The sequence below is a fragment of the Erinaceus europaeus genome, chromosome 18 (genome assembly GCF_950295315.1).
Source record: "Erinaceus europaeus chromosome 18, mEriEur2.1, whole genome shotgun sequence".
NCBI lineage: Eukaryota > Metazoa > Chordata > Mammalia > Eulipotyphla > Erinaceidae > Erinaceus > Erinaceus europaeus.
This window is the reverse complement of record NC_080179.1, coordinates 75,056,747-75,079,798: the sequence shown is the minus strand read 5'-3', so window position 1 is coordinate 75,079,798 and position 23,052 is coordinate 75,056,747. Positions and strand designations below refer to the sequence as shown.

General features: G+C 48.1%; 2 protein-coding genes across 7 annotated transcripts in view; both read left to right on the top strand.

Annotated features, from left to right (window-relative positions):
* The first annotated feature begins 2,724 nt into the window (after nt 1-2,724).
* Nucleotides 2,725-23,052, top strand: part of ARHGEF4 (Rho guanine nucleotide exchange factor 4) — a 129,855-nt gene continuing 109,527 nt past the window's right edge. For all 6 annotated transcript variants that reach the window (XM_016187191.2, XM_016187192.2, XM_060178177.1 and 3 more), the window contains exon 1: nt 2,725-2,819. In XM_016187191.2, coding sequence (XP_016042677.2) covers nt 2,781-2,819 — 39 coding nt within the window. In that variant the 5' untranslated portion in view covers nt 2,725-2,780. The remainder of the gene's footprint in view (nt 2,820-23,052) is intronic.
* On the top strand, nt 17,751-18,619 carry LOC103111597 (bax inhibitor 1-like). Its single transcript, XM_060178182.1, has one exon. The coding sequence runs from the start codon at nt 17,791-17,793 to the stop codon at nt 18,502-18,504; it is 714 nt and encodes a 237-aa protein (XP_060034165.1). The 5' UTR covers nt 17,751-17,790; the 3' UTR covers nt 18,505-18,619.

Sequence of the window (23,052 nt, the reverse complement as noted above, 5' to 3'; positions counted from 1 at the left end):
AGTCTTGTCAATATTTCCATTTTATAAATAAAGATAATTAAATAAAAGAAAAGTGGCCTCTTTCCCCAAGGTCCCTTGTCACAAAATGGTTGAAACACACTGGGGCTATTCCTGAAAGAGTGGTGGGGAAGGAGGGAATGGGGGAAGGGGGGAAGGGGGGGATGGGGGAAGGGGGAATGGGGGAAAGAAGGGAGGAAGAGAAGAAAGGAAGGAGGGAGGGAGAAGGTAGGAGGAGTGCTTGACTGGTTTTCCAGCCAGGGGACCTAACAGGATGAATGGAGCCCAGGAAATGCAGAAAATGCAGAAGAATCTTGAGGAAGAAGCAGAGTCTGCCCTTGCATGCAGTCTCGATCTCCGTGTGTGTCAATCCTTGGGTGTCTGTGTGGGAGGGACACTTCGCATCCCTGCATCTGGCCTATGTCCCACACAGTGCAGTCCCCTTGCCTGGCTGGCAGTCGCAATGGCTAAGGCAGACGTGGGCCTCACCAGCCACCTTCTGTTCAAGGGTCTCTGCTGGCAGAAGCCGCCAGTCTCTCCACAACTGCTGGTAGGGAAGCCACTCTGAGGTTTGCCTGAGACTGGAAATTGAAGGCTTAGAGCCACTAAAGAATGACACCCAAGGGCCCCTGGCCCTCTTCCTGGTATTAATATTATACCCTTCTGATATAAATAAATAAAGGCATTTTATTATATCTAATTATTTACAAAGGTGCTTTTATAAAGACGCATATGATCCTGGCAGGAGTTTTTCTCTTGCTTTCTTCAAGTAAAGGATAATTTAAAGATTTTATTGGTCATAAAAATATTGTGGCTCTCTGGGTTCACCAGATTTTTTTTCCTTTTTCCTCTCATTATTTGATTGCCACCAAGATTACCTCTGGGGCTCAGTGCCCACAGTATAAATCCACAAATCCACAGCTCCCAGAGGTCTTTTTATCCTTTTAAAAAAATAATCATTTATTTTATAGGACAGGAAGAAATTGAGAGAGGGGTTGGGGGTATAGAGAGGCAGAGAGAAAGATAGACTCCTGCAAACCTGCTTCACTAGCTACAAAACATCCCCTCTGCAGGCTGTAATCCTGGTCTCTGAGCACTGTAATGTGTGCATTCACCATAGCGTGCCACTGCCCAGCACGTTTTTTGTTTTTGTTTTTGTTTTTTGTTTTTGCCACCAGAGTTATTGCTTGGGGCTCAGTGCTTGCATGACTAATTGAACCCACTGCTCCCAGAGACTCTCCCTCCCTCACTCCTTCCCTTCCTCTCTCTGTTTCTCTCTTTCTCTTCCATTCTTTTTTATTTGACAAGACGGAAATTAATAGAGAGAGAAGGGGAAAGTAAAGAAGGAATGAGACACCTGCAGGTGGGGATGGGGTTGGTAGGGGCTGGTGGTGTCTTGAACAATCCTTAAGCATGGGGGCTAGGTGGTGACTGACACACCTGGTTGAGCGCAGGTTACAATGCTCAAGGACCTGGGTTCAAGCTCCTGGTCCTCACCTGCAGGGGGGAACGTTTTAAGTCTGGTGAAACAGTGCTGCAGGTGTCTTTCATCTCTCTCCATTTCTTCTTCTTTTTAAAATATTTACTTTTTATTTATTCCCTTTTGTTGCCCTTGTTGTTTTATTGTTGTAGTTATTGATGTCATCATTGTTGGATAGATCAGAGAGAAACGGAGAGAGGAGGGGAAGACAGAGAGGGGGAGAGAAAGACAGACACCTGCAGACCTGCTTCACCGCCTGGGAAGCGACTCCCCTGCAGGTGGGGAGCCGGGGGCTTGAACTGGGATCCTTATGTTGGTCCTTGTGCTTTGCGCCACGTGCGCTTAACCTGCTGCACTACCGCCTGAGACTCCTGTTTCTCTCCATTTCTACCACTCATTTCCCTCTCGATTTCTGTCTGTCTCTATCCAATAAGTAAATACAGATAATAAAAAAATAAATAAAAACAAAACAAAGCCCTCTACCGGGTGCGCTGCCCAACTGCCTTTGGTCATTGCCTGCTGGCTGGGCCTCATCTCCTTAAAGAACAGGAAGAAGACAGCAGGGATTTTGGGTGGAGTGTCTGTGCTCTAAGGAGGACATATAGCACCGGAACAGGCAGGGAGTGGGAGAGAGCGCTGAGCTCTAGACCAGAAGTCACCCCCCCCAACTGCGCTCTAGACCGGAGATCACCCCCCCCCCCACACACACACACACACAGCCCACAGGCCCCGCACATCAGCTGCTGAGTGCGCACACGTGACTGAGATTCCCCAGGACTCCGTTTCCTTAAGGAATAAAAGTCAGAGGTGGGAGGGCGCGGCTCTGAAAGTTCTGGGTGTTTGCATAGCAGAGATGGTAGAAGGAGAGGAGGCTGCTGTTGGGGGGGGGGGGCGGTGTGAGAGGGAAAGGGCTGGAGATTCCGCCAATGCAGAGCGCTGGTGCACTGGGGTGTGTGTGAGTGCGGGTGCGGGTGTGAGTGCGAGTGCGGGTGCGAGTGTTCCAGCTTTTTCTCAACACTGGCTCCTTTGCGGCCCTCTGTTCTCCAAAGCTCCGGAACCCTGTCCAGGCTGGACCGGCTCTGGTGTCCGCGAGTGTCCAGAGCCGTGTCCACACCGCGGGGTGTGTGTGAGTGTGTTTGTGTTTGTGTCTGTGTGTCTGTGTGTCTGTGTTTGCCTCCGGAGGCTGCAGGTGCGGGAGTGCGGGGCGGGGCGGGCCGGGCGGGGGCGGCGCTCCCGGGACAGTGCAGCTCAGCCCCTCGGGCTCCCCTCGGCTCCCCGACTGCGCTCCAGGCCTCTGGCCACCATGCTCAGCCTCCTGCACTTTCTCCGGAGCTTCTTCAAGGTGAGAGGGGGCCCTCAGACGCGGAGGCTGGGGGCTGGTGGGGGAAGCTGTCCGCACCGGGGGACAAGGGAGCAGGCGCCCACCCTGAAGCCCCAGGTCCACGTAGGTTGCATGGAGGCGCCCGGGGCTACCTGGTGCGCCCTGCCCTCCACGAGACCCCAACTTTGAGATGGGGGGACAGAGTGTGTGAGTAGGGGGACCGCAGGGAAGGGAAGGTGCCTGGCTCGTCCTGGTGTGTGTATGTGTGTGTGTGTGGGTGTTTGTGTGCCTGTGTGTGTGTGGGGAGGGGTTGTTCTGGGTACAGCCCAGTGCCTGGTCTCCCCACCTGCTGCCGGGGGCTTGCCCCCTGCCCAGGCGCGGCTCCCGGAAGGACTGAGCTCACTCCTGGCCCAGGAGGTGCCCAGGAAGTGGTGGTTGTTGTTGTTACCCGGACCGAAGTTACCCAGGAGTGCTGGGGCACTGCTGGAATGGTTGGGGCTCCATTGTGGGGAAGGGACCTCTATGCCAAAGACAGGAAACTGGACCGGAGCCAGGGGAAGTGTTCGATTTATGAGCAAGGTACCTCCCACTTTTCCTGGACCACTTTCCCCATGGCTGTGAGGACACATTCCTGTGGTGTTTCTGCCTTCCTTGCCGCTGGAAGCCCAAAGTGGGAGAGGGGGGAATCCCCAGATTGCCAAGCAAACAGTGCGGGCAGGTGAATGGGGAGGGCTCTGACATGCCAGGCAGAGGGGCCTGCCTTCCAGAGTGGGGGTTGCCCCTGGGCTGAGCCCACCTACTGCAGGTGCAGGCCTGTGTCTGTGTGTTAGAAGCCAGGGGACCAGGGGCTGGATCTCCAGCCTGCCTGTCGGTAATTCCGGAACAGCTGCCAGTGAATCAGTGCACACCCCCAGTAACTATGTGGGTGTGAACCCCAGGACAGAGAGAGCCTCTCAGGAACCCACACTGGGGAGGCAGGGGATGCCTTTGATGAAAAGGAACCTGGCTGGCATTAGAGCAGCTCCTGCAAGCACACAGACCTGCAGTGAATTTTAATTCAGTCTCTTAACAGGCTGGGCGACGTGGGGGACAAACGCTTAAGCAGGACTGCCTTCATTTGTCCAGGAAAGAGGTGGCTGGCCCGGCAGAATCTGAGCTGCCCAGTGGGGCTCAGAGCTCACAGAGCAGCAGGTGCAGCTGGAGAGGTGGTGGTTGGCACCCCAATATCTCAGTCTTCTCATGACTGGGGGGAGGAAAGTGACCTCATGGGTCCTTAGAGTCCTTCTACCTGCTTCCCAGCTCCAAGTGCCTACCCTCAGGTCCCAGGTGTCCTGAAACCCTTGGACCTTTGTGTGGACAAAGGGACATCATGGGGACAATCAGAGGAACTTCAGAAGTGCGCCAATTCTGCTGGCATTCAGAGTCACCCCTGGAAGGGGCCTGGTTGTCACCGCTGTCCACTCCTGGCCTTGCAGGTCAATCCTGCAGATCCACCGGCCAGCGTGCTTCACACCTGTTCTTGTTCAGACTCTGTGCTACAGGTGTGTGTGCGGAAGGGAGCTGCCTGCCAACTTGTGTCCTGCTCCCTGCTCCCTGCCTGGCCCGTCTGCTCTGATCACTTGATGATGGTGCCTGGCAGGGTTGCTTGGTGGGTTAAGATCTCTGATTCGGGGGGTCGGGCAGTAGTACAGTGGATTAAGCACCTGTGGCGCAAAGCACAGGGACCAGCATAAGGATCCAGGTTCGAGCCCCCGGCTCCCCACCTGCAGGGGAGTCGCTTTACAGGTGGTGAAGCAGGTCTGCAGGTGTCTTTCTATCCCCCTCTCTGTCTTCCCCTCCTCTCTCCATTTCTTTCCGTCCTATCCAACAACGAACGACATCAACAACAATAATAATAACCACAACAAGGCTACAACAACAAGGGCAACAAGAGGGGGAAAATGGCCTCTAGGAGCAGTGGATTCATGGTGCAGGAACTGAGCCCTAACAATAACATGGGTCTTTTTGGTAGCCAGCGTGAGGAGCAGGGACTCAGTACAAGTGTGAACCTCCCAGTTGACACTAATCCCTGAAGACCAGGGAGCCCATTTCTTTCTAGATGATACAGTTCCTGTTCCTCAAGGAACAGGGAGGCCACCCCTTCAGCCGGCTTTGTCACTCACTAGTCCACGGGGCAGTGGGCTAGTCTGCTTTGGCTTCAGAGTTCTCTCAGGCCAGTGGCTGCCGAAAAGATGGAACACTTCTGTTGTATAGATAGATTCGGTCCTTTGTTTGTTTCTTTGTTTTTAATAGTTTACTTTATTATTTTTTCATGTAACTATTTCTTTTTTTTTTACATATTTATTTATTTATTCCCTTTTGTTGCCTTTGTTGTTTTATTGTTGTAGTTATTGTTGTTGTTATTATTGTCATCGTTGATGGATAGGACAGAGAGAAATGGAAAGAGGAATGGAGGGTAAAGAGGGGAGAGAAAGACAGACACCTGCAGACCTGCTTTGCCACCTGTGAAGTGACTTCCCTGCAAGTGGGGAGCCGGGGGCTGGAACCAGGATCTTTATGCCGGTCCTTGTGCTTTGCGCCACCTGTGCTTAACCCGCTGTGCTGCTGCCTGACTCCGACTCCCTCATTTTTATTTTTAATGTTATTTTTTATTATCAATATTGGTTTACACAATTACAACAGGGGTACAGTCCCATACTGTTCCCACCACTGGAGTTCTGTGTTCCAATTTCCTCCACTGGAAAAAACTGTAGTGGTTTTCCCAAGGTCACAGATATATGTTGACTTTTAAAAAATCTATTGTCTATCAGTCTATCTATCTATCTATCTATCTATCTATCTATCTTATCTATCTTTTTAACCACTTTTCCTATGGCCCTATCTTCCCTTCCTTTCTAAGTCACACCTACACCTGTTACTATTTCTGAACGTCTTTCTCTTTTTCCTCTTCTCTCTCTGGATGCTTATGGAGTTGGGTTCCAGAGTCTTCTGGTCATCTTCCCCTAATATCACCCCCTCCCCCAAGTATGGACCAAAGTTCTTTATGGGGTGCAGAAGGTGGGAGTTCAAGCATCTGCAGTTGCTTCTCCATTGAACATGGTCATTGGCAATTTGATCCATATCCCCAGCCTGTTTCTATCTTTCTTCAGTGGAGAAGGGTTCTGGAGAGGTGAGGTTCCAGGACACATTGGTGAGGTCATCTGCTGAGGGATGTGAAGATGGAATCCTAGTAGCATCTGCAGCTTGGTGGCTGAAAGGTTACGGCAGGCTGTGAAGCCAGCCTGAGACTGTCGTCACTGTTCACAGCCCACAGGAAGTGCTGGGGCTGGACTCACCCTGTGCTGTGTAGGCTGCTGTGCCCCTGCCTCATAGGGGGCCGTCTTCCTGGAATCCTTTCATGGTTTTCTCAGCTCAGACTTGGGCAGTTCTACTCCCCACCCCTCTCACACGCTCTGCCACACGCCCTTTGCTAAGCTGTGGGGTTAAATGGTTTTGCCTGTTCTGACCCTGCATCTGGTTCCTGAAATTTCCTGGAACAACCTGGTTCAAGCCTTGTGTGTGATTGGTGTATTTCAGGTCACAGGGTGGTGGTTTGGGGCTCCCTGAAATGCACAAGCTGCCCTGCCTTAGGGTGTCTCCTCATTCCACCAGTTATTATAAGTTCCTTGTGCCATTTTGCATTTAGAAGCTACCTCCTCCAGGAAGTCTTCCTTGATGCCTCTGTCCCCTCTCCTTTTCAGATCTGTTCTCTGTTTCCTTCACTCTCAGAAGTATGGTAGGTTGTGACAGTCCATCACCCCTAAACACACATAATAATTTCAGTGGACCCTTATTAAGTTATTTTATTTCACCTTAGTTTATTTCCAGGAGAGTTATCACTGGATTTCAGTTCTTGCATAATGAATCCATTGCATTCAATGACCATTTTTGTCATTTATTTTTATTTGATAGAGATAGAATTTGATGGGGGAAGGAAGATAGGGGGAGATAAAGAGAGACACCTGCAGCACTGCTTCACCACTTGTGAAGCTTCCCCCCTGGAGGTAGGGACCAGGGGCTTGAACCTGGGTCCTTGAGCTTGATGACATGTTCACTCGACTGGCTGGGTTACTGCCTGTCCCCAAAGGTCTAGTTACTGGTGTTTTGAGTTCTTACTGGTTGGGGAGGCCCTATGATTGCATATTATAATTCCCTTTCTCCTGAGTGTCCGACATTTCTTTTTTAAAAATATTTATTTATTTATTTTCCATTTTGCTGCCCTTGTTGTTTAACATTGTTGTGGTTATTGATGTCATTGTTGCTGGATAGGACAGAGAGAAATGGAGAGAGGAGGGGAAGACAGACACCTGCAGACCTGCTTCACCGCTTGGGAAGCGACTCCCCTGCAGATGGAGAGCTGGGGGCTCAAACCAGGATCCTTACGCTGGTCCTTGTGCTTTGTACCATGTGTGCTTAACCCGCTGCACCACCACCCGGCTCCCTGTGTCCAACATTTCGATCTTACTCTCATATGTGACATGCTGCCAACAACGACACATAAACAGTCTCTTTCATACCTCACAGTTGTGGAGATTCCACAGCAGAGTGAAAACACTGCTTCTGTTCTGTCTGATCACTGCATGGTGACCTGGTCGGCGGCACAGTGGATGGAGCACTGGACGCTCAAGCATGGGGCCCTGAGTTCAATCCCCGGTGTCACATGTGCCAGTGATGCTGTTTCTCTCTCTTTGTCCTCTCTCCTAAATAAATAAATAAATAAATAAATATTAAAAATGATGAATGTGCTCATTCAAAACAATATCAGGGGTGGCAAGATAGCTCTCCCGGGAAGAGCCTGCTTTACCATGGGCGTGACCCAGGTGCCAGCCGGCCCCCACTGTACTACAGGAAGCTTTGGTGCTATGATCTCTTCTGTCTCTCTGTCTTTCCTTCTCTCTCTCTCTCTATCTGAAAAAGATTTGTCTCAAAGTGGTGAAGCTCTGGTGATGACAAAAACAACCAAAAATGTCATGTTGAAGGTTATTGAAAGTTAAATCTGTGGGGCCTCAGTAGTGGTGCACCTGACTGAGTGCATATGTTAGAGTGCACAGAGACCCAGCTTCAAGCCCCCAAGTCCCCACCTGCAGGAGGAAAGCTTTGCTAGTGGTGAAGTGGTGCTGCAGGTCTCTCTCCCTCTCCCTCTCCCTCTCCTTCTCTCTCTCCCTCTCCCTCTCCCTCTCCCTCTCTATCTCCCTCTCCCTCTCCCTCTCCCTCTCTATCTCCCTCTCCCTCTCCCTGTCTATCTCCATTTCCCTCTCCCTCTCCCTCTCCCTCTCCCTCTCCCTCTCCCTCTCCCTGTCTATCTCCATTTCCCTCTCCCTCTCCCTCTCCCTCTCCATTTCCCTCTCCCTCTCCCTCTCCCTGTCTATCTCCATTTCCCTCTCCCTCTCCCTCTCCCTGTCTATCTCCATTTCCCTCTCCCTCTCCCTCTCCCTGTCTATCTCCATTTCCCTCTCCCTCTCCCTCTCCTTCTCTCTCTCCCTCTCCCTCTCCCTCTCCCTCTCTATCTCCCTCTCCCTCTCCCTCTCCCTCTCTCTCTCTCTCTCTCCCTACCTCCCCCTTCCTCTCGACTTCTGGCTGTCTCTATCAAATAAATAAAGATAATTATTTTTTTTTAAAAAAAGAGAGCTCTATGGGCATTCATTGTATAACATACAAAACTTCAGTTTTGCGTTTGTGTATCTTATATCACATGATTTCAAAGTCAACCATAGCAGGGGCCAGCAGCACACGTAGGAAACGGTGAGGGGAAAGATGAGAGGATTCCTTTTTGGGCTCCTATGCATCCCCTCTTGTGTAGGGACAGCAGGGCAGTGAGGAGGGAGGAAGACGGGCTGAAAATGTAACATCTGGCTCTCCGTTGAGGTCCCTCCAACTCCCGGAAACCTGAGCATGTTTCTCAGGGGAGAGGCTGTCTGCTTCATCTTGTCAGTAGGGCCTGGAGAGAACAGAGCTCAGTGGTGTCTGTCAAGAGTGTCATGGCAAAGGACAGGTGACGGGGAGGTGGCTGCTCCCTGGAGGGCCCACGGCCTGCACCCTGAGCCACCCCAGGCAGCAGCTACGCCCTCCAGGGCTGCTCAGGACTCGGGGCCCAGGCACTGGTGTCTAGGCTCCAGGTGGTAACACACAGTGGGACTGGACGCTCAACACCACAGCCCTGCAGCTGCCTGCACTGCCCCTCAGAACAGTGACTCGAGCAAGGCAGGAAGTGGGGGGCAGGAACCAGGACACATGTCTGGGGCTGGTGGTGGTGGCGTGTGCCAGCCAGGCTGGGCGGGGCTGGTGGAATGTGACTGGGAGCTGAGGCATGTGAATCTTCCACCAGCTCTTACTTGCATTAGCCATTGTGCAATGCCACCTTTCCAGAGCAAAGAAGGAAGGCTCCTGAAACAGGCCCTTCCACTTGGAAAGACCCCCTTTACTGCAGGTGAGGAAGACAACCCCTCACCCCTGCCAAGGATGCACACTACCACTGCCCCTTCTTACCCCCAAGACTGGGCAGTGCAGCCAATACCCAGCGCAGTGTGGTGAAGCGAATGATGTTCCCAGTCTAGCCACAGCCACGGTAGTCCCCACTGCTGCTGCTATCCATTCCCCTGTGCCATGGACAGGTCCCTACCCTCCTAGGGCATCTGTGGGCACAGCTGGCAGGGAATCCAGGGAGGGGCAGACCTGCTGCATCAGTCCACTCGGGATCGGCGGGGCAGCACGGCTGTGAGCACAAGCCTGGATCACAAAGACATGCTCCAGATTCAAATGTCACAACTTTTGGCATGGGTCTGTGGCCATCCTGAGCTTCAAGGAGAATGATCCAGGTAAAGACAAAACACCTGCTCCATGTTAGGGCCAGTGATGTATAGAAAACACAGACCACATGGTGGGCATTTCTCAAAGCTATTTTGTTATCCTAGGTTTATGGGAAAGAAATCTTCTTTCCTTCCTTTCTTTTTTAAAAATTTACTTATTGGATATAGACAGAGATAAATTGAGAGGGGAGGATGCAATAGAGAGGGAGAGAGACAGAGAGACCCTGGCAGCCCTGCCTCTCCACTTGGGAAGCCTCACTGCCTGCAGGTGGGGACCAGGGGTTGAACCCCGGTCCTTGCGCACATTGTAACATACGTGCTCGACTAGGTGTGCCACCACCCAGCCCGCCTTCCTTTCTTTTTTAATGTGTTTTTCAAAGTATTGTTTATTTTTATTTTACTGGGTAGAGACAGAGAGAACTTGAGAAGGAAAGAGGAGATAGAGAGAGAGAAAGAGAGATACCTGCAGCACTGCTTCACCACTTGTGAAGCTTTCCCCCTGCAAGAAGGGACCAAGGGCTTTAACCCGAATCCTTGTACATGGTAATATGTGTGTCAACAAGATGAGCCACTGCCCAACCCCCTTCATGTGCTTTTTAATTTTTAATTTCACACACACACACACACACACACACACACACACACACACATCCCCACCCTCTGAAAGAGACCAGAACATTGCTCAGTTCTGATTTATGGAGGTGCTAAGAATTGAATTTTGGATCTCAGAGCCTCAGGCATGAAAAAATCTTTTCGCAGGGGCCGGGTGGTGGCGCACCTGGTTGAGCGCACAAGTTACAGTGCACAAGGACCCAGGTTCAAGCCCCCAGTCCCCACTTGCAGGGGGATTGCTTTGCAAGTGGCAAAGTAGTGTTGCAGGTGTCTTTCTGTCTCTCCATCTCTATCACCCCCTTCCCTCTCGATTTCTAGCTATCTCTATCCAGTAAATAAAGATAATAAAAAAGATTTTTTAAAAAAGAATCTTTAAAGAAAAAATCTTTTTGCATAACCACTATGCTGTCTCCCAGCCCTCCCTCCTATTATCTCTGTCCTTCATTCCCCTTCTTCCCTCCCTTCACCTCTCTTTCCCTCCCTCCCTCCCTCCTTCCTTCCTTTCCTTCCTTCCTTCCTTTTCTTTAGGCTGTCCCCAGGTGTTGGTCTGCTTCTAATTCTGTTTCTAAGACCCACACTGGTTTAATCCCCACTGGTTTGCACTCTTTTTCTACTCCAGCTGACATTTTTCAGATAGAAAGAGTGAGCCGAGGTGGGGGGGGGAGAGAGAGAGAGAGAGAGAGGTCACAGCACCACATCTTCCTCCGGTGTCGTGGGCACCAGGCTCAAGCCTTGAACCTGGATTGCACACGTGGAAAAGAAATGCATAATACAAGTGAGCCATTTTGCCAACCCACAATGTGGCCTATTTTGATTGCAAAGTGTATCTCCTGTAACTTCTTTGTCTGTCGATGAGCTTGTAGGTTGCTCTCATGCCTTAGCCAAGATGACACAAAAAGGTCTGTGACTCTCCTGGGCTCTCCTGCTGTCTCCCGAGAGTCTGGCTTGCCAGGGCAAACCAAGAAACTTCTCTTGTTCCAGGGAAGAAGTCGCCTCTGCCCAGCAGCCTGATATCCCATGTCAGGAAACACCCACTTTTGGATTTACCTGGACATGTGCCAGTTGCTTGGCTTGTTGGACTTTCACAACCCTGGCATAAACCACGTTATTAGTTTACTTAGTAGTCATTCAGGGCAGCACTCTGAATACAACACAAAGCTGAACTGGATAGCTTAAGAAGCAGCCCTTTCTACCGCCTGGCCTGGAGTCTTCTAGAGGGAATCCTACAGAACAGTCCAGCTCCTGATGCTAGTCCACTTCACAGGCAGTGCACCAGTGACTGCACAGTGTTCAGATGAGAGGGGACGGGGGCACAGGACTCAGTAGGAGACACCCAGTAGCATCACTTGGCAGCTCTGGGCTCCTCCCTCAGCCTGACTCAGTCCTCTCAGTGGTGCAAAGTCGCTTTCCCACTTCACATGCTAGTTTGGGGTGAGCAAGCTGGACAGGAGTCTATAGGAAGCCACTACTATTTCCCTGTCTTTTCCACTGCAGCCACTGGCCATTCTGTTGGGTGCAGAGTACAGCCTTGACCCATCTGTTTCATACATGACCATCTGTCCAGGATGGCTCGGGCTGACAGTGGCCCGAGTGTCTTACCAGTTCTCTGAAACAATCATTTCTCTATTTGTCTCGGGTGATGAGAGGTTTCTGTGGCACATCTCACCTCTCCACAGCAGGAGTGGGGCAGAATTCAAGGGATAGGCATGTAAACAGCACTTTCACTTGGGTCCCCCATGACCAGAAGTCCATGGAAAGTTCCTGTCACCAGCACAAGAATCGTGGAGTTGTACAGTGGGGGTTGAGAGATGCATGAGATGACACTGACCGTACCAGGTAAATGTAGCAAGGATGGGCAGGGAAAACAAGACTCAATGCCAGGCTCCTTGCATGCAGGTCTAACTGATGACTGTGACAGCGCAGTGTGGCTTTCACCAATGGTGGTGGGAGGAGATTCGTGAGATTCACAAATAATGTAGAAATTAAATTACACACTCCTAAATAGAATGAGTTAAGGAAAACCACAAGAAAAAAAAAAATACTGGGACTTCTGGAGGTAAACCCACAGTGGAAAGTAAATATAAGGGCAATGGACGTTCTAGAAGAGAGAGGAAGGGAATAGATATCATATTTTAGGAGCTAGAAGCTGAGTATTTTCCAAATCTGAAGAGTGATCGAACATATATGTTTAGGGGGGTGGAGAGGACACCCCAATTTCTGAATCCAAAACAACCTTCACTAAGACACATCATTATAAAATGATGAGAAGACACACACATACAAAGAAGAAGAAGAAGAGGAAGAGGAGGAAGAAGAAAACAAAAAAAGAAAGAAAGAAGTAAAGGGATGGAGGAAAGAATGAAGAAAGAAAAGAAAGAAAGGAGGAAAGGATGAAGAAAGAAAGAAAAAGAAGAGATGTTATAGGGTACTAGGAAGGAGAAGAAGGGAACATGTAAATGCACCACTATCACAAACTCATCACACTTCTCAACAGAAATTCTACAGGCCAGGAGAGTGTGAAACAACCTATTCAACAAGTGCTAAAATATAAGAATAACCAAATCACAGGTACACTTCTGTGCAAAATTACTATTCAAATGTGATGGAGAAACAAAGGCATTCTCATACCCACAAAAATGGACTCTACTTACAAGAATTGTTGAAAGGGCTTCCATGAGAGGGGAGAAGAAGAGGAAGAGGAAGAGGAAGAGGAAGAGGAAGAGGAAGAGGAAGAGGAAGAGGAAGAGGAAGAGGAAGAAGAAGAAGAAGAAGAAGAAGAAGAAGAGGAAGAAGTAAAGCAACATAAAATCTGGAACACAATAATAAATACTCAACCAGAGCAAGAAACATTTAAAAAAAAAATCAGGGGCTGGGAGGTGGTACACCAGGTTAAGTGCACATAGTACAAAGTACAGGGACCGGCTCAAGGATCCCAGTTTGAGACCCCAGATCCCCACCTGCAGGGGGGTCACTTTGCAAGCAGTGAAACAGGTCTGCAGGTGTCTGTCTGTTTCTCCCACTCTCTATATTCCCCTCCTCTCTCAATTTCTCTCTGTCCTATCCAATAGAATGAAAAAGAAATGGCCTCCAGGAGCAGTGGATTCATTGTGCAGTCACCAAGCCCCAGTAAAAACCCTGGAGGCAAAAAAATTAAAATATAAAAATCCTGTAATATTGCTGGACTAGTGTCACGGGCAAGAGACCAGGAACTTGTGGCGGCATGGTAATACGAGTATTTATTCAGGCTTATTCAGGCGGACACCCCAGAGTCGGGTGTGAGCACAGCGGGTTAAGTCACGTGGCACCAAACCACAATGGCCACCTCCCGCTCTGCACGCCAGCCCTTATCCAGGTCGGGACACGGGAGAGAAAGAGAGCAAAACCAGGAACAGAAGTGGGTTTTATGGGATAAAACCGGAAGTGGCAAGTTGGGAACGGAAATGGCTGGGAAAGGGAGTGGAGAAAAGAAAAAGGCACACTGGGAACTTCCTTAGCTACTGTTGCTATGGTTTTAACTGGGAACTTCCTTAGCTACTGTTGCTATGGTTTTAGCTGGTGGAAATTAGCAGTACCCTGAGGGGATCATGTGGTGGGGAGCAGACCTTTAGTCATTTATAAGACAAAGCAGAAGATTGGTATGTAGATAAAGGGACTGGCCATACTAGCAGAGGGTGGTTTGTGGGCCCTGCCTAACTCAACCACATCTGCACAATTTCCCAACATAATATTATACAACAATAAACCAAATACAATCCCTAGTACCACCAGAGGACAGAATTTGGTAGAATTCTGGTAAAAGTCAAGCAAATAAATAAATACATAAATCAGGAAAGGGGAGGAAGAATGGAATCAACGTTGTACAAGTAAATGGTTAGGAGCTGGGCCAGCAAGATGGCTCTCTTGGATACTGTGCTTGCTTTGCCCTGCTGGTTCCAGTCATGCAGGTTCACTCCTCCCACCAACAGTGTGGGAGATGAAGAGCCAACCCCCTAGAATATGCTTCAGCTCCTTGCTGATTAAATATCAAACACTCTTGACTCCACTTCTTTGTCACCGCCAGGGTGCAAGAGTAGTGGATCAATTTGCCTCTTTGCCTTCCTGGCTTGGGCATCTGTTCCCCCTCCCTTGTATTCCTACCCCCTAGGATCCACCAGCTAGGGTAGGTGTAGGAGCTGGTGAAAGTGACATGAGCCCTTGGCTCACCACCTGTCAGCTGTGTCAGCTGAGGAGAGCACTCACCACACAGAGTATAGGCAACGCATCTGTGCCGAGGGGTCAGGGGGCTTTGAGGGCTGTGCAGTGCAACCAGCAGTATGCAGTGCACCTGGTAGGGAGGCAGGGTGCTAGCTCTTTCCTCAGTGGCTGGTAGGATTACCTTCCAAAAAAGGATTTTAAGAGACTGGGAGAAGGCTCACCTGGTGGAGTGCATGCCTTACAAAGTTTGATACCCTGGGTTGGAGCCCTGGAAAACATGGGAGCACCAACTATGGTGGAGCAGTGCTGTGGTGTCTCTCCTCTCTTTTCCAGACTCTCCTTTTATTTTTTTTTCTCTCTCTTTCTTTCTTTCTTTTTTAAAATTAATTATTTATTCCCTTTTGTTGCCCTTGTTGTTATATTGTTGTTGTAGTTATTATTGTTGTCATCGTTGTTGGATAGGACAGAGAGAAATGGAGAGAGGAGGGGAAGACAGAGGGGGAGAGAAAGACAGACACCTGTAGACCTGCTTCACCGCCTGTGAAGTGACTTCCCTGCAGGTAGGGAGCCGGGGGCTCGAACCGGGATCCTGACGCTGGTCCTTACACTTTGCGCCATGTGCACTTAACCCGCTGCGCTACCGCCCGACTCCCTCTCTCTCTCTTTCTAAAATCATTTCCAAAAATCTTTTTAAAATACCTTAAAAGGATCTTAAGCCTATTTCAAATCTTTTCCCTGGCTGGCAAAGGGGTGTGACTCTTCTATGACTGGTTATAAAAACACGGAGCTCAGCTGCAGGGAGAGAGAGGGGTGTCAGACCTGCAGCAGACACACCCCAGAATGAAAGCCCTGTCTGCCAAGACTGCCCAGTCTAGAAGCCGCCCAGACAGATGACTGCTGCTTTGTGCACTGACACAAAGCATGTGTGATTGTCAGCAGAGGGAATCTTGAAGTTGAGTTTGTGCCTCTGCCCTAGATGAAGCCTGCAGCCTCAGAGGCCCGGGACCTGGTTCTCTCTGTTTTCAAGTCCTCACGCCCCCTGCCTCCTGGTGCTCTGAGCTAAATCACACTCTTCATGTGTTCCTTGCCCATGATCACTTGTTCAATTACAAATTTCACTCTGGGCAAGTTCTCTGCTCAGTTTCTGCCAGGTCCTCTGTCGTGTTTCTAAGAAGGTGACTCAGCTTCTCCAGAAAGAACCACCCTGGTGTGTGTGTGTGTGTGTGTGTGTGTGTGTGTGTGTGTGTGTGTGTGTGTGTGTGTGTGTTACACACACATGCAGGGCTGGGGGAAGGTTATGGGATACAGAAGGGCTGCAAAGACAAGAGGAGAGAGAACAGTCGAGGGCATCAGTACAAGCCATGTGCGTGGGTTGGGGTGCACTTGGGTGAGATAGAGGCTGGTGAAGAGTAGGGTTCCTTCTGCCAGACTGCCTGTAGCCCCTCCTGGCCTGGAGAAGCCCAGCTAATGTTGCCTACTTGGCACACTCCCACTCACCCAATGACACACATGCACACAGTGCTAGCTTGCAGACCATATGCTTAAAGGCTCAGATGCTGCAAAGCTCCAAGCCAGGTTCCCAAGGCAGGGCCAAATGTGGGCATTCGCCTTCTCTCGCTGCCTTCTTCAGCCTGCAGAGGAGCAGTCATTCACGGTTTCTGGTGACTTTAATCCCCACACACACCCTCTCTGGCTGCTGCGGCCACAACCACGTTGCCTAATTTTTCCATATCCCATATTTATTATGCATCACTGAAGACATGTGACCTACCTCCTCATTCTGGTAAGGCAAAATGGAAAGGGAGACCAGAGAAACACCTGCAGTACTGCTTCACTATTCATGAAGCAACCCTCCTGCAGGTGGGGACCGAGGGCTTGAACCTGGTTCCTCGCACATGGTAACATGCACTGTCTACCAGGTGCACTACTACCAGGCCCATGTGGTAAAAGGTTGATAAATATCATTGTTGTCATCACGCCCAATGAATATAAGAAATAGAGATAATAATATGAATTAGATAAAAATAAGAGAGGGGGCTGGGCAGTAGCGCTGTGGGTTAAGCGCACATGGCACAAATCACAAGGACCGGCGTAAGGATCCTGGTTTGGATCCTGGTTTGAGACCCCCGCTTCCCTTGCAGAGGAGTCGCTTCACAGGCGGTGAAGCAGGTCTGCAGGTGTCTGTCTTTCTCTCCCCCTCTCTGTCTTCCCCATCTCTCTCCATTTCTCTCTGTCCTACCCAACAACAACATCAATAACAACAGCAACTACAAGAACAATAAAAACAACAAGGGCAACAAAAAGGAAAATAAATAAATAAAATTTAAAAAAACCTGTGGTGGGGCAGGGAGTGGAGTTCAGCTGAAGTCACAGCACCTTGGAATTCCAGAAGACACTCTGACGTCTTTTGATAGCCTGATTCCATCAGTCTGCTTCACAGTGAGGTGGCAGCCATTTGGAGGAGCCATCTGTGGTATCTGGTGGTACAGGATGCTTTTTAATTCTAATTTTTATTTACATTTGGTTATATGGATTTACTTACAGAGAGACAGAGGTCACTGCACTGAAGCCTACTCCAGTGCGGCAGGAGACACACTTGAACCTGGGTCGCACACGTAACAAAGCATTTTTGACACTGGCCTTCCAGGTTAATGGAGAACACTGACTTTCTTGCTCACCTCTGTTGTAGTCTCCTAGGCATCTCAAGACAGCCATCAAAAGCAGTGATGGGGCTTTCCTCGTTGAAGTTGCAAATAGCCTCCCAGCTTTTCCACCCCATCAAGCCACTCTATTCTTTTTTTTTTTCATTTATTATTATTATTTATTTTCCCTTTTGTTGCCCTTATTATCTTATTGTTGTTGTAGTTATTAATGTTGTCGTTGTTGTTAGATAGGACAGAGAGAAATGAAGAGGGGAGGGGAAGACAGAGAGGGGGACAGAAAGACAGACACCTGCAGACCTGCTTCACAGGTCCCCACTGCAGGTGGGGAGGCAGGGGCTCTAACCGGGATCCTTAAGCAGCTCCTTGCACTTCATGCCATGTGCGCTTAACCCGCTGTGCTACCGCCCGACCCCCTAGCCACTCTATCCTTAAAGATGTTCCCGAGAGCACATCCGGCATTGGAGATCTGAGGGCTCCTCCAGCAGAGTGAGCAGGATGTGATAGTCGTCAGAACACCAGGTCTTAGAATCCAAAAGAAACCTTACTCTGCTTATTCTGCTGCTTAACTTTCTGGTGCTGACACCGGTTTGTTCAGTACTTTACAGTGATTTCATACAGACTCACGGGCATTCAACCAGCTTGCTAGAGCAGAAGCAGTGTCACACAAACTCAGGCATCATGAACATGTTTGATCGCAAGATCAACTTTGACGCGCTCCTGAAGTTTTCGCACATAACCCCTTCAATGCAGCAGCACCTGAAGAAGGTCTATGCCAGCTTTGCCCTCTGTATGTTCGTGGCGGCTGCAGGGGCCTACGTCCATGTGGTCACCCACTTCATTCAGGCTGGCCTGCTGTCTGCCTTGGGCTCCCTGGGATTGATGATTTGGCTAATGGCAACACCTCACAGCCGTGAAACGGAACAAAAAAGACTGGGGCTTCTCGCTGGATTTGCTTTTCTTACAGGAGTTGGCCTGTGCCCTGTTCTGGATCTGTGCATTGCCATCAACCCCAGCATCCTTCCCACAGCCTTCATGGGCACAGCAATGATCTTCACCTGCTTCACCCTGAGTGCGCTCTATGCCAGGCGCCGGAGCTACCTCTTTCTGGGGGGTGTCTTGATGTCAGCCATGAGCCTGATGCTTTTGTCTTCCTTGGGGAACCTTTTCTTGGGATCCATTTGGCTTTTCCAGGCAAATCTGTATTTGGGACTGGCGGTAATGTGTGGCTTTGTCCTTTTTGATACTCAAATCATTATTGAGAAGGCTGAAAATGGAGACAAGGATTATATCTGGCACTGCGTTGACCTCTTCTTAGATTTTGTTACTCTCTTCAGAAAACTTATGGTGATCCTGGCTATGAATGAGAAGGATAGGAAGAAAGAGAAGAAGTGACTGGCCCTCTCCCCGTTTGGCTTCCTCTCTCCCTCTGCCCCGTCTTTCCTCTGCACACGTTACAGGTGGCGTGTTCTGTGATAATGGAAAGCATCAGAAAAGCTTTTGTACTTTGTGGTTTTCTCTATTTTGAATTTTTGATCAAAAAAACTGATCAGCAAAAAAAAAAAAAAAAAAAAAAGATGTTCCCATCTGTGAAACCCCTGGTTCCGTCCCATCTGGACATTCCAGGTCTGTTCTGTTGTGTTCTTTTTATTGGCAGTAAGCCACAAGGTGGTGGCACAAGTGAGAAGTAGGTGAGAGGACTTGGGGGGTGGGGGAGGGAGTGCAGCTGGACTCCTTGAGCTGTGCTACACTGACAGGCATCCACACCGCAGCCCCTTCCGACTGCCAGGCCCTATATTCAGATCGGATGTCCTCAGCGTGTCTGCCTCTCTTATGTGTGTCTTTGCGAAAAGTTGTTTTATTTATTTCATAAGAGAGAGACAGACAGAGAGGAAGAGCCAGAGTGTCACTCTGGAGCATGCAGTGCCAAGACGGGGCTTCGTGCCCGGGAGCCTGGCATTTCACTGATGGCTCTATCTGCCTCTGTGTGTCTTTTCTTTCTTACATGGCATATGGAGACAAAGTCTTCTTCAGCTTCCTGAAAATCTGTTCTGAGGATTCAGATTAGCTAGTGAGATAGGGATATAAAGTTTTTTTTTTTAATTATAGGTTCACAGGCAGTGGTAAAAGGCAGATAAAAGGTCCATAGGCAGATGCCATGGACCTTTCTCCCAGCATTCCCCAAGGCTATGATATGGCAAAGGTGCAGCACAACACAGCAGCCCGAGAGATGGCTTAGTAGGTTAAGCACTGGACTCTCAAGCCTGAGGTCCTGAGCACGATCCCTACCATTGGTGTGTACCAGAGTCAAGTTATGGTTTTTTCTGTTTCTCTCTCTCTGTCTCTCTCTCTGTCTCTCTATCTCTCTCTGTCTCTCTATCTTTTCAACTAACAAACTTATTTCTTTATTTGAAAGACTGCAGCACAATACCACAATCGGTATTGACTCTGATGACATCAAGATAGATTCTATTTCCATCACCACAAGAGTCTCTCAGCTACACACCCGCCATCCACACACACCGGCAGCCACTGCTCTCTGCTCCATTTCCACCATTTTCTCATTTCAGGGACATGACATACACAGATTCAGTAAGTTTCTCACCCATTGAGTTTGGATGTTTTCCCACTCAGTGTAATTCTCTGGCTCTTCATCCAGTACGTGTATATACCAATATCTGTCCCTCTCCATGGCTAGTATTCTATAGAATGGGTGTTCCATGGCTTCTCCAACGATTCCCTTATTGATAGACATCTGTGTCATCCACCCAGTTCTGGGTAAAGTCATTACAGAGGTTCACGTACATGTTTTACATAAAAATAGTTTTGACTTCTCTAGGATAAAGTCTACACGTGGAGTTGCTAGATTGTAAGGTAGTTTGTGACTTTTTTTTTTTTTTTACTGACTGGGTTCATTTTTTTTTTCATTTTTATTTACAAGACTATAGGATAAGAGGGGTACATTTCCACACAGTGCCCACCCCCCAGAACTCCGTATCCCATCCCCTACCTTGATAGCTTCCCTATTATTCATCCTTCTGGGAGTATGGATGCAGGATCATTGACTGGGTTCATTTTCATTGAAGTTATGATATTTTTGTGTAAGTAGTTTTTTGTAGTATTTACTTGTTGTCCTTCTGATATCTTCAGGGTTTATGGTGATGTCTCTGGTTTCATTCCTGATGTTGGTCATTTATGTCTTCTCCCTTTTTTATCTTTCCTTTGTTGGTGAGCATGTTACATGAACTGACACATGTGCCTTGTTGGTGAGCATGTTACATGAACTGACACATGTGCCTCTTGAATCATCTTCCCTCCCACTTGCTCATGATGCACACTCCTTTTTTTGCTTAGATTTTTTTAAACATTTTTTATAATTTTTAAAAATATTTATTTATTCCCTTTTGTCACCCTTGTTGTTTTATTGTAGTTACTGTTGTTATTGTTGATGTCGTTGTTGTTGGATAGGACAGAGAAATGGAGAGAGGAGAGGAAGACAGAGAGGGGGAGAGAAAGACATCGCAGACCAGCTTCACCGCTTGTGGAGCGACTCCCCTGCAGGGGGGGAGCCAGGGGCTCGAACCGGGATCCTTAAGCCAGGCCTTAACCCGCTGCACTACCGTCCAACTCCCTTATATATTTTTTTAAAAGGAAATTTGCAATTATGGTCATCAGGGATGCTGGTTAATTGTGTATAGGTTTTTTTGTTTTTTTTTTAAATCTGATTTTGGCTTTTTTTCTTTCTTTCTTTCTTTCTTTTTTTTTTTTACCAGAGCATTGATCAGCTGGCTTATGGTGGTGTGGAGAACTGAAGCTAGGACTGAGCTTCAGGCATGAGAGTCTCTTTACATAACCATTATACTACCAATCCCAGCCCTTTGTCTAATTTCAGTACCAAAGTAATGTTGGGTTTGTAAAAGTTGTTTGGAGAAATTCCCTTTTCTTCATTTTTTTTTTTTTGTTTAAATGTCAGAGAAAGATAGGTAATAGCTTTGAAGGTGAGTAGAACTTATTAGTAAAGCCATCACTAATCTTGGACTTTTTTGGGAGGGGCGCTTTTGGTGATCTTTTTGATCTTCTAGCTTGTTTGAGTTTTTCTAGTTCCCTTTGAATCAGCTTTAGGAGGGCGCATGCTTCTAAGAATGTGAACATTTCTCCTACGTTCTCAAATTTAGTGATGTAAAAACTGTTACAATAGTCCATTATAATCCACTGTATTTTTTTTTTTTTTGGTAGAATCTTTTGTAATTTCTCTTTTAAATTTGATCCTACTTTTAGGTTGTATTTCCTCTTTTTTTCGCTGAGTCGAGAAAAGGATATGTCAGTTTTGTTTATCCTTTCAATTAGCCAAATTTTAGTTTCATTATTTTTATATCATGTTTTTTTTTTTACTTCTACTATTTTTATTTCCATTTTACTTTTAAATGTTTCTTTCTGCTGCTGACTTTGGGTTACTTTGTTCTTCTTCTCTTAAGTGTCTCTAGACATGAGTTAGACTGTTTATTTGAGATGCTCCTCATCTCCTGATGTAAGCCTGTATTGCTACAAACTTCTCTCTGAATGTGCTTTTCATGTGTCCTTTGAGTTCTGCTAGTGCATGTCTTTTTTTTTTTTTTTTTTTTAGATTTTATTTATTGATGAGAAAGACAGGAGGAGAGAAAGAACCAGACATCACTCTGGCACAGGTGCTGCCGGGGATCGAACTTGGGACCTCATGCTTGAGAGTCCAAAGCTTTATCACTGCGCCACCTCCCGGACCACGTGCATGTCTTTATTTTCAGTTGTTTCTAGAAATTTTTTATTTTCTCTTTGATTAACTTTAACCCATTTAGTCTCCATGATTAAGTTTTGGTTTTTTTTTTTTTTTTAGGTTTATTTTTGTGTTTATTTTCTAGCTTTACTCAGCTGTGACTTGATATAATTTTAAACTTCATAAATGTTTTTTTTTTCAGATTCTGTTCTTTCTTTTTATTTGGTAGGACAGAGAAATAAAGAGGAGAGGGAGATAGAAAAGGCTGGTCACCTAGCGTAGTGGTTCTGCAGAAAGGCCTTCTTGCCCAAGGCAGCAAAGGTTCAGGTTCAAAAAAAAAAAAAAAAGAGGGAGTCAGGCGGCAGCGCAGCGAGCTAAGCGCACATGGCGCAAAGCACAAGGACCGGCGTAAGGAGCCCGGTTTGAGCCCCCGGCTCCCCACCTGCAGGGGAGTCTCTTCACAGGTGGTGAAGCAGGTCTGCAGGTGTCTGTCTTTCTCTGCCCCTCTCTGTCTTCCCCTCCTCTCTCCATTTCTCTCTGTCCTGTCCAACAATGACAACAACAATGACATCAATAACAATAATAATAACTACAACAAGGGCAACAAAAGGAAATAAATAAATATATATAAAAAAGGAGTGAGGAAGAGAGAGGGAGAGACCTGCAGCACTGTTTCACCACTTGTGAAACTCCAACCCCCCACCCCCCCGCAGGTGGGGACCAGGGTCTTGAACCTGATCCTTGAGCATGGTAATGTGTGCACTCAACCCAGTGCACCACCACCTGGTCTTTTAAAAAGATTTTTAGGAAACATAGAGTAAGAGAGACACCAGAACACTGCCCAGCTCAGCCTTACGCAGTGCCAGGGGACGGACTTGCTTTGAGGCTTTGCTTAGGAATTTGCCTTAGTTCTCTTGCATTTTTCCTAGGCTTTTGTTTCAGTCCATCTAAGTGGGTAAGTCTCTATTTCCTCACAATTTCTGGTGCTCTATGAGTGTCTAGATGGGAGCTTGGAATCCGTGTTCAAGAGGATCTGAGTGTCCCTCAGGGGTCATCGTCACAAATGCCTGTCAGTGGGCCTGGTACTGAAGTTGAACTGTACTGGGCAGTAGCAGGAGGGAGGTGTTTTGCACTCTGGAATTATCTCCAAGCTTCTGGAAGCTACTGAAGTACTCTGGCCTTGCAACTGGGGA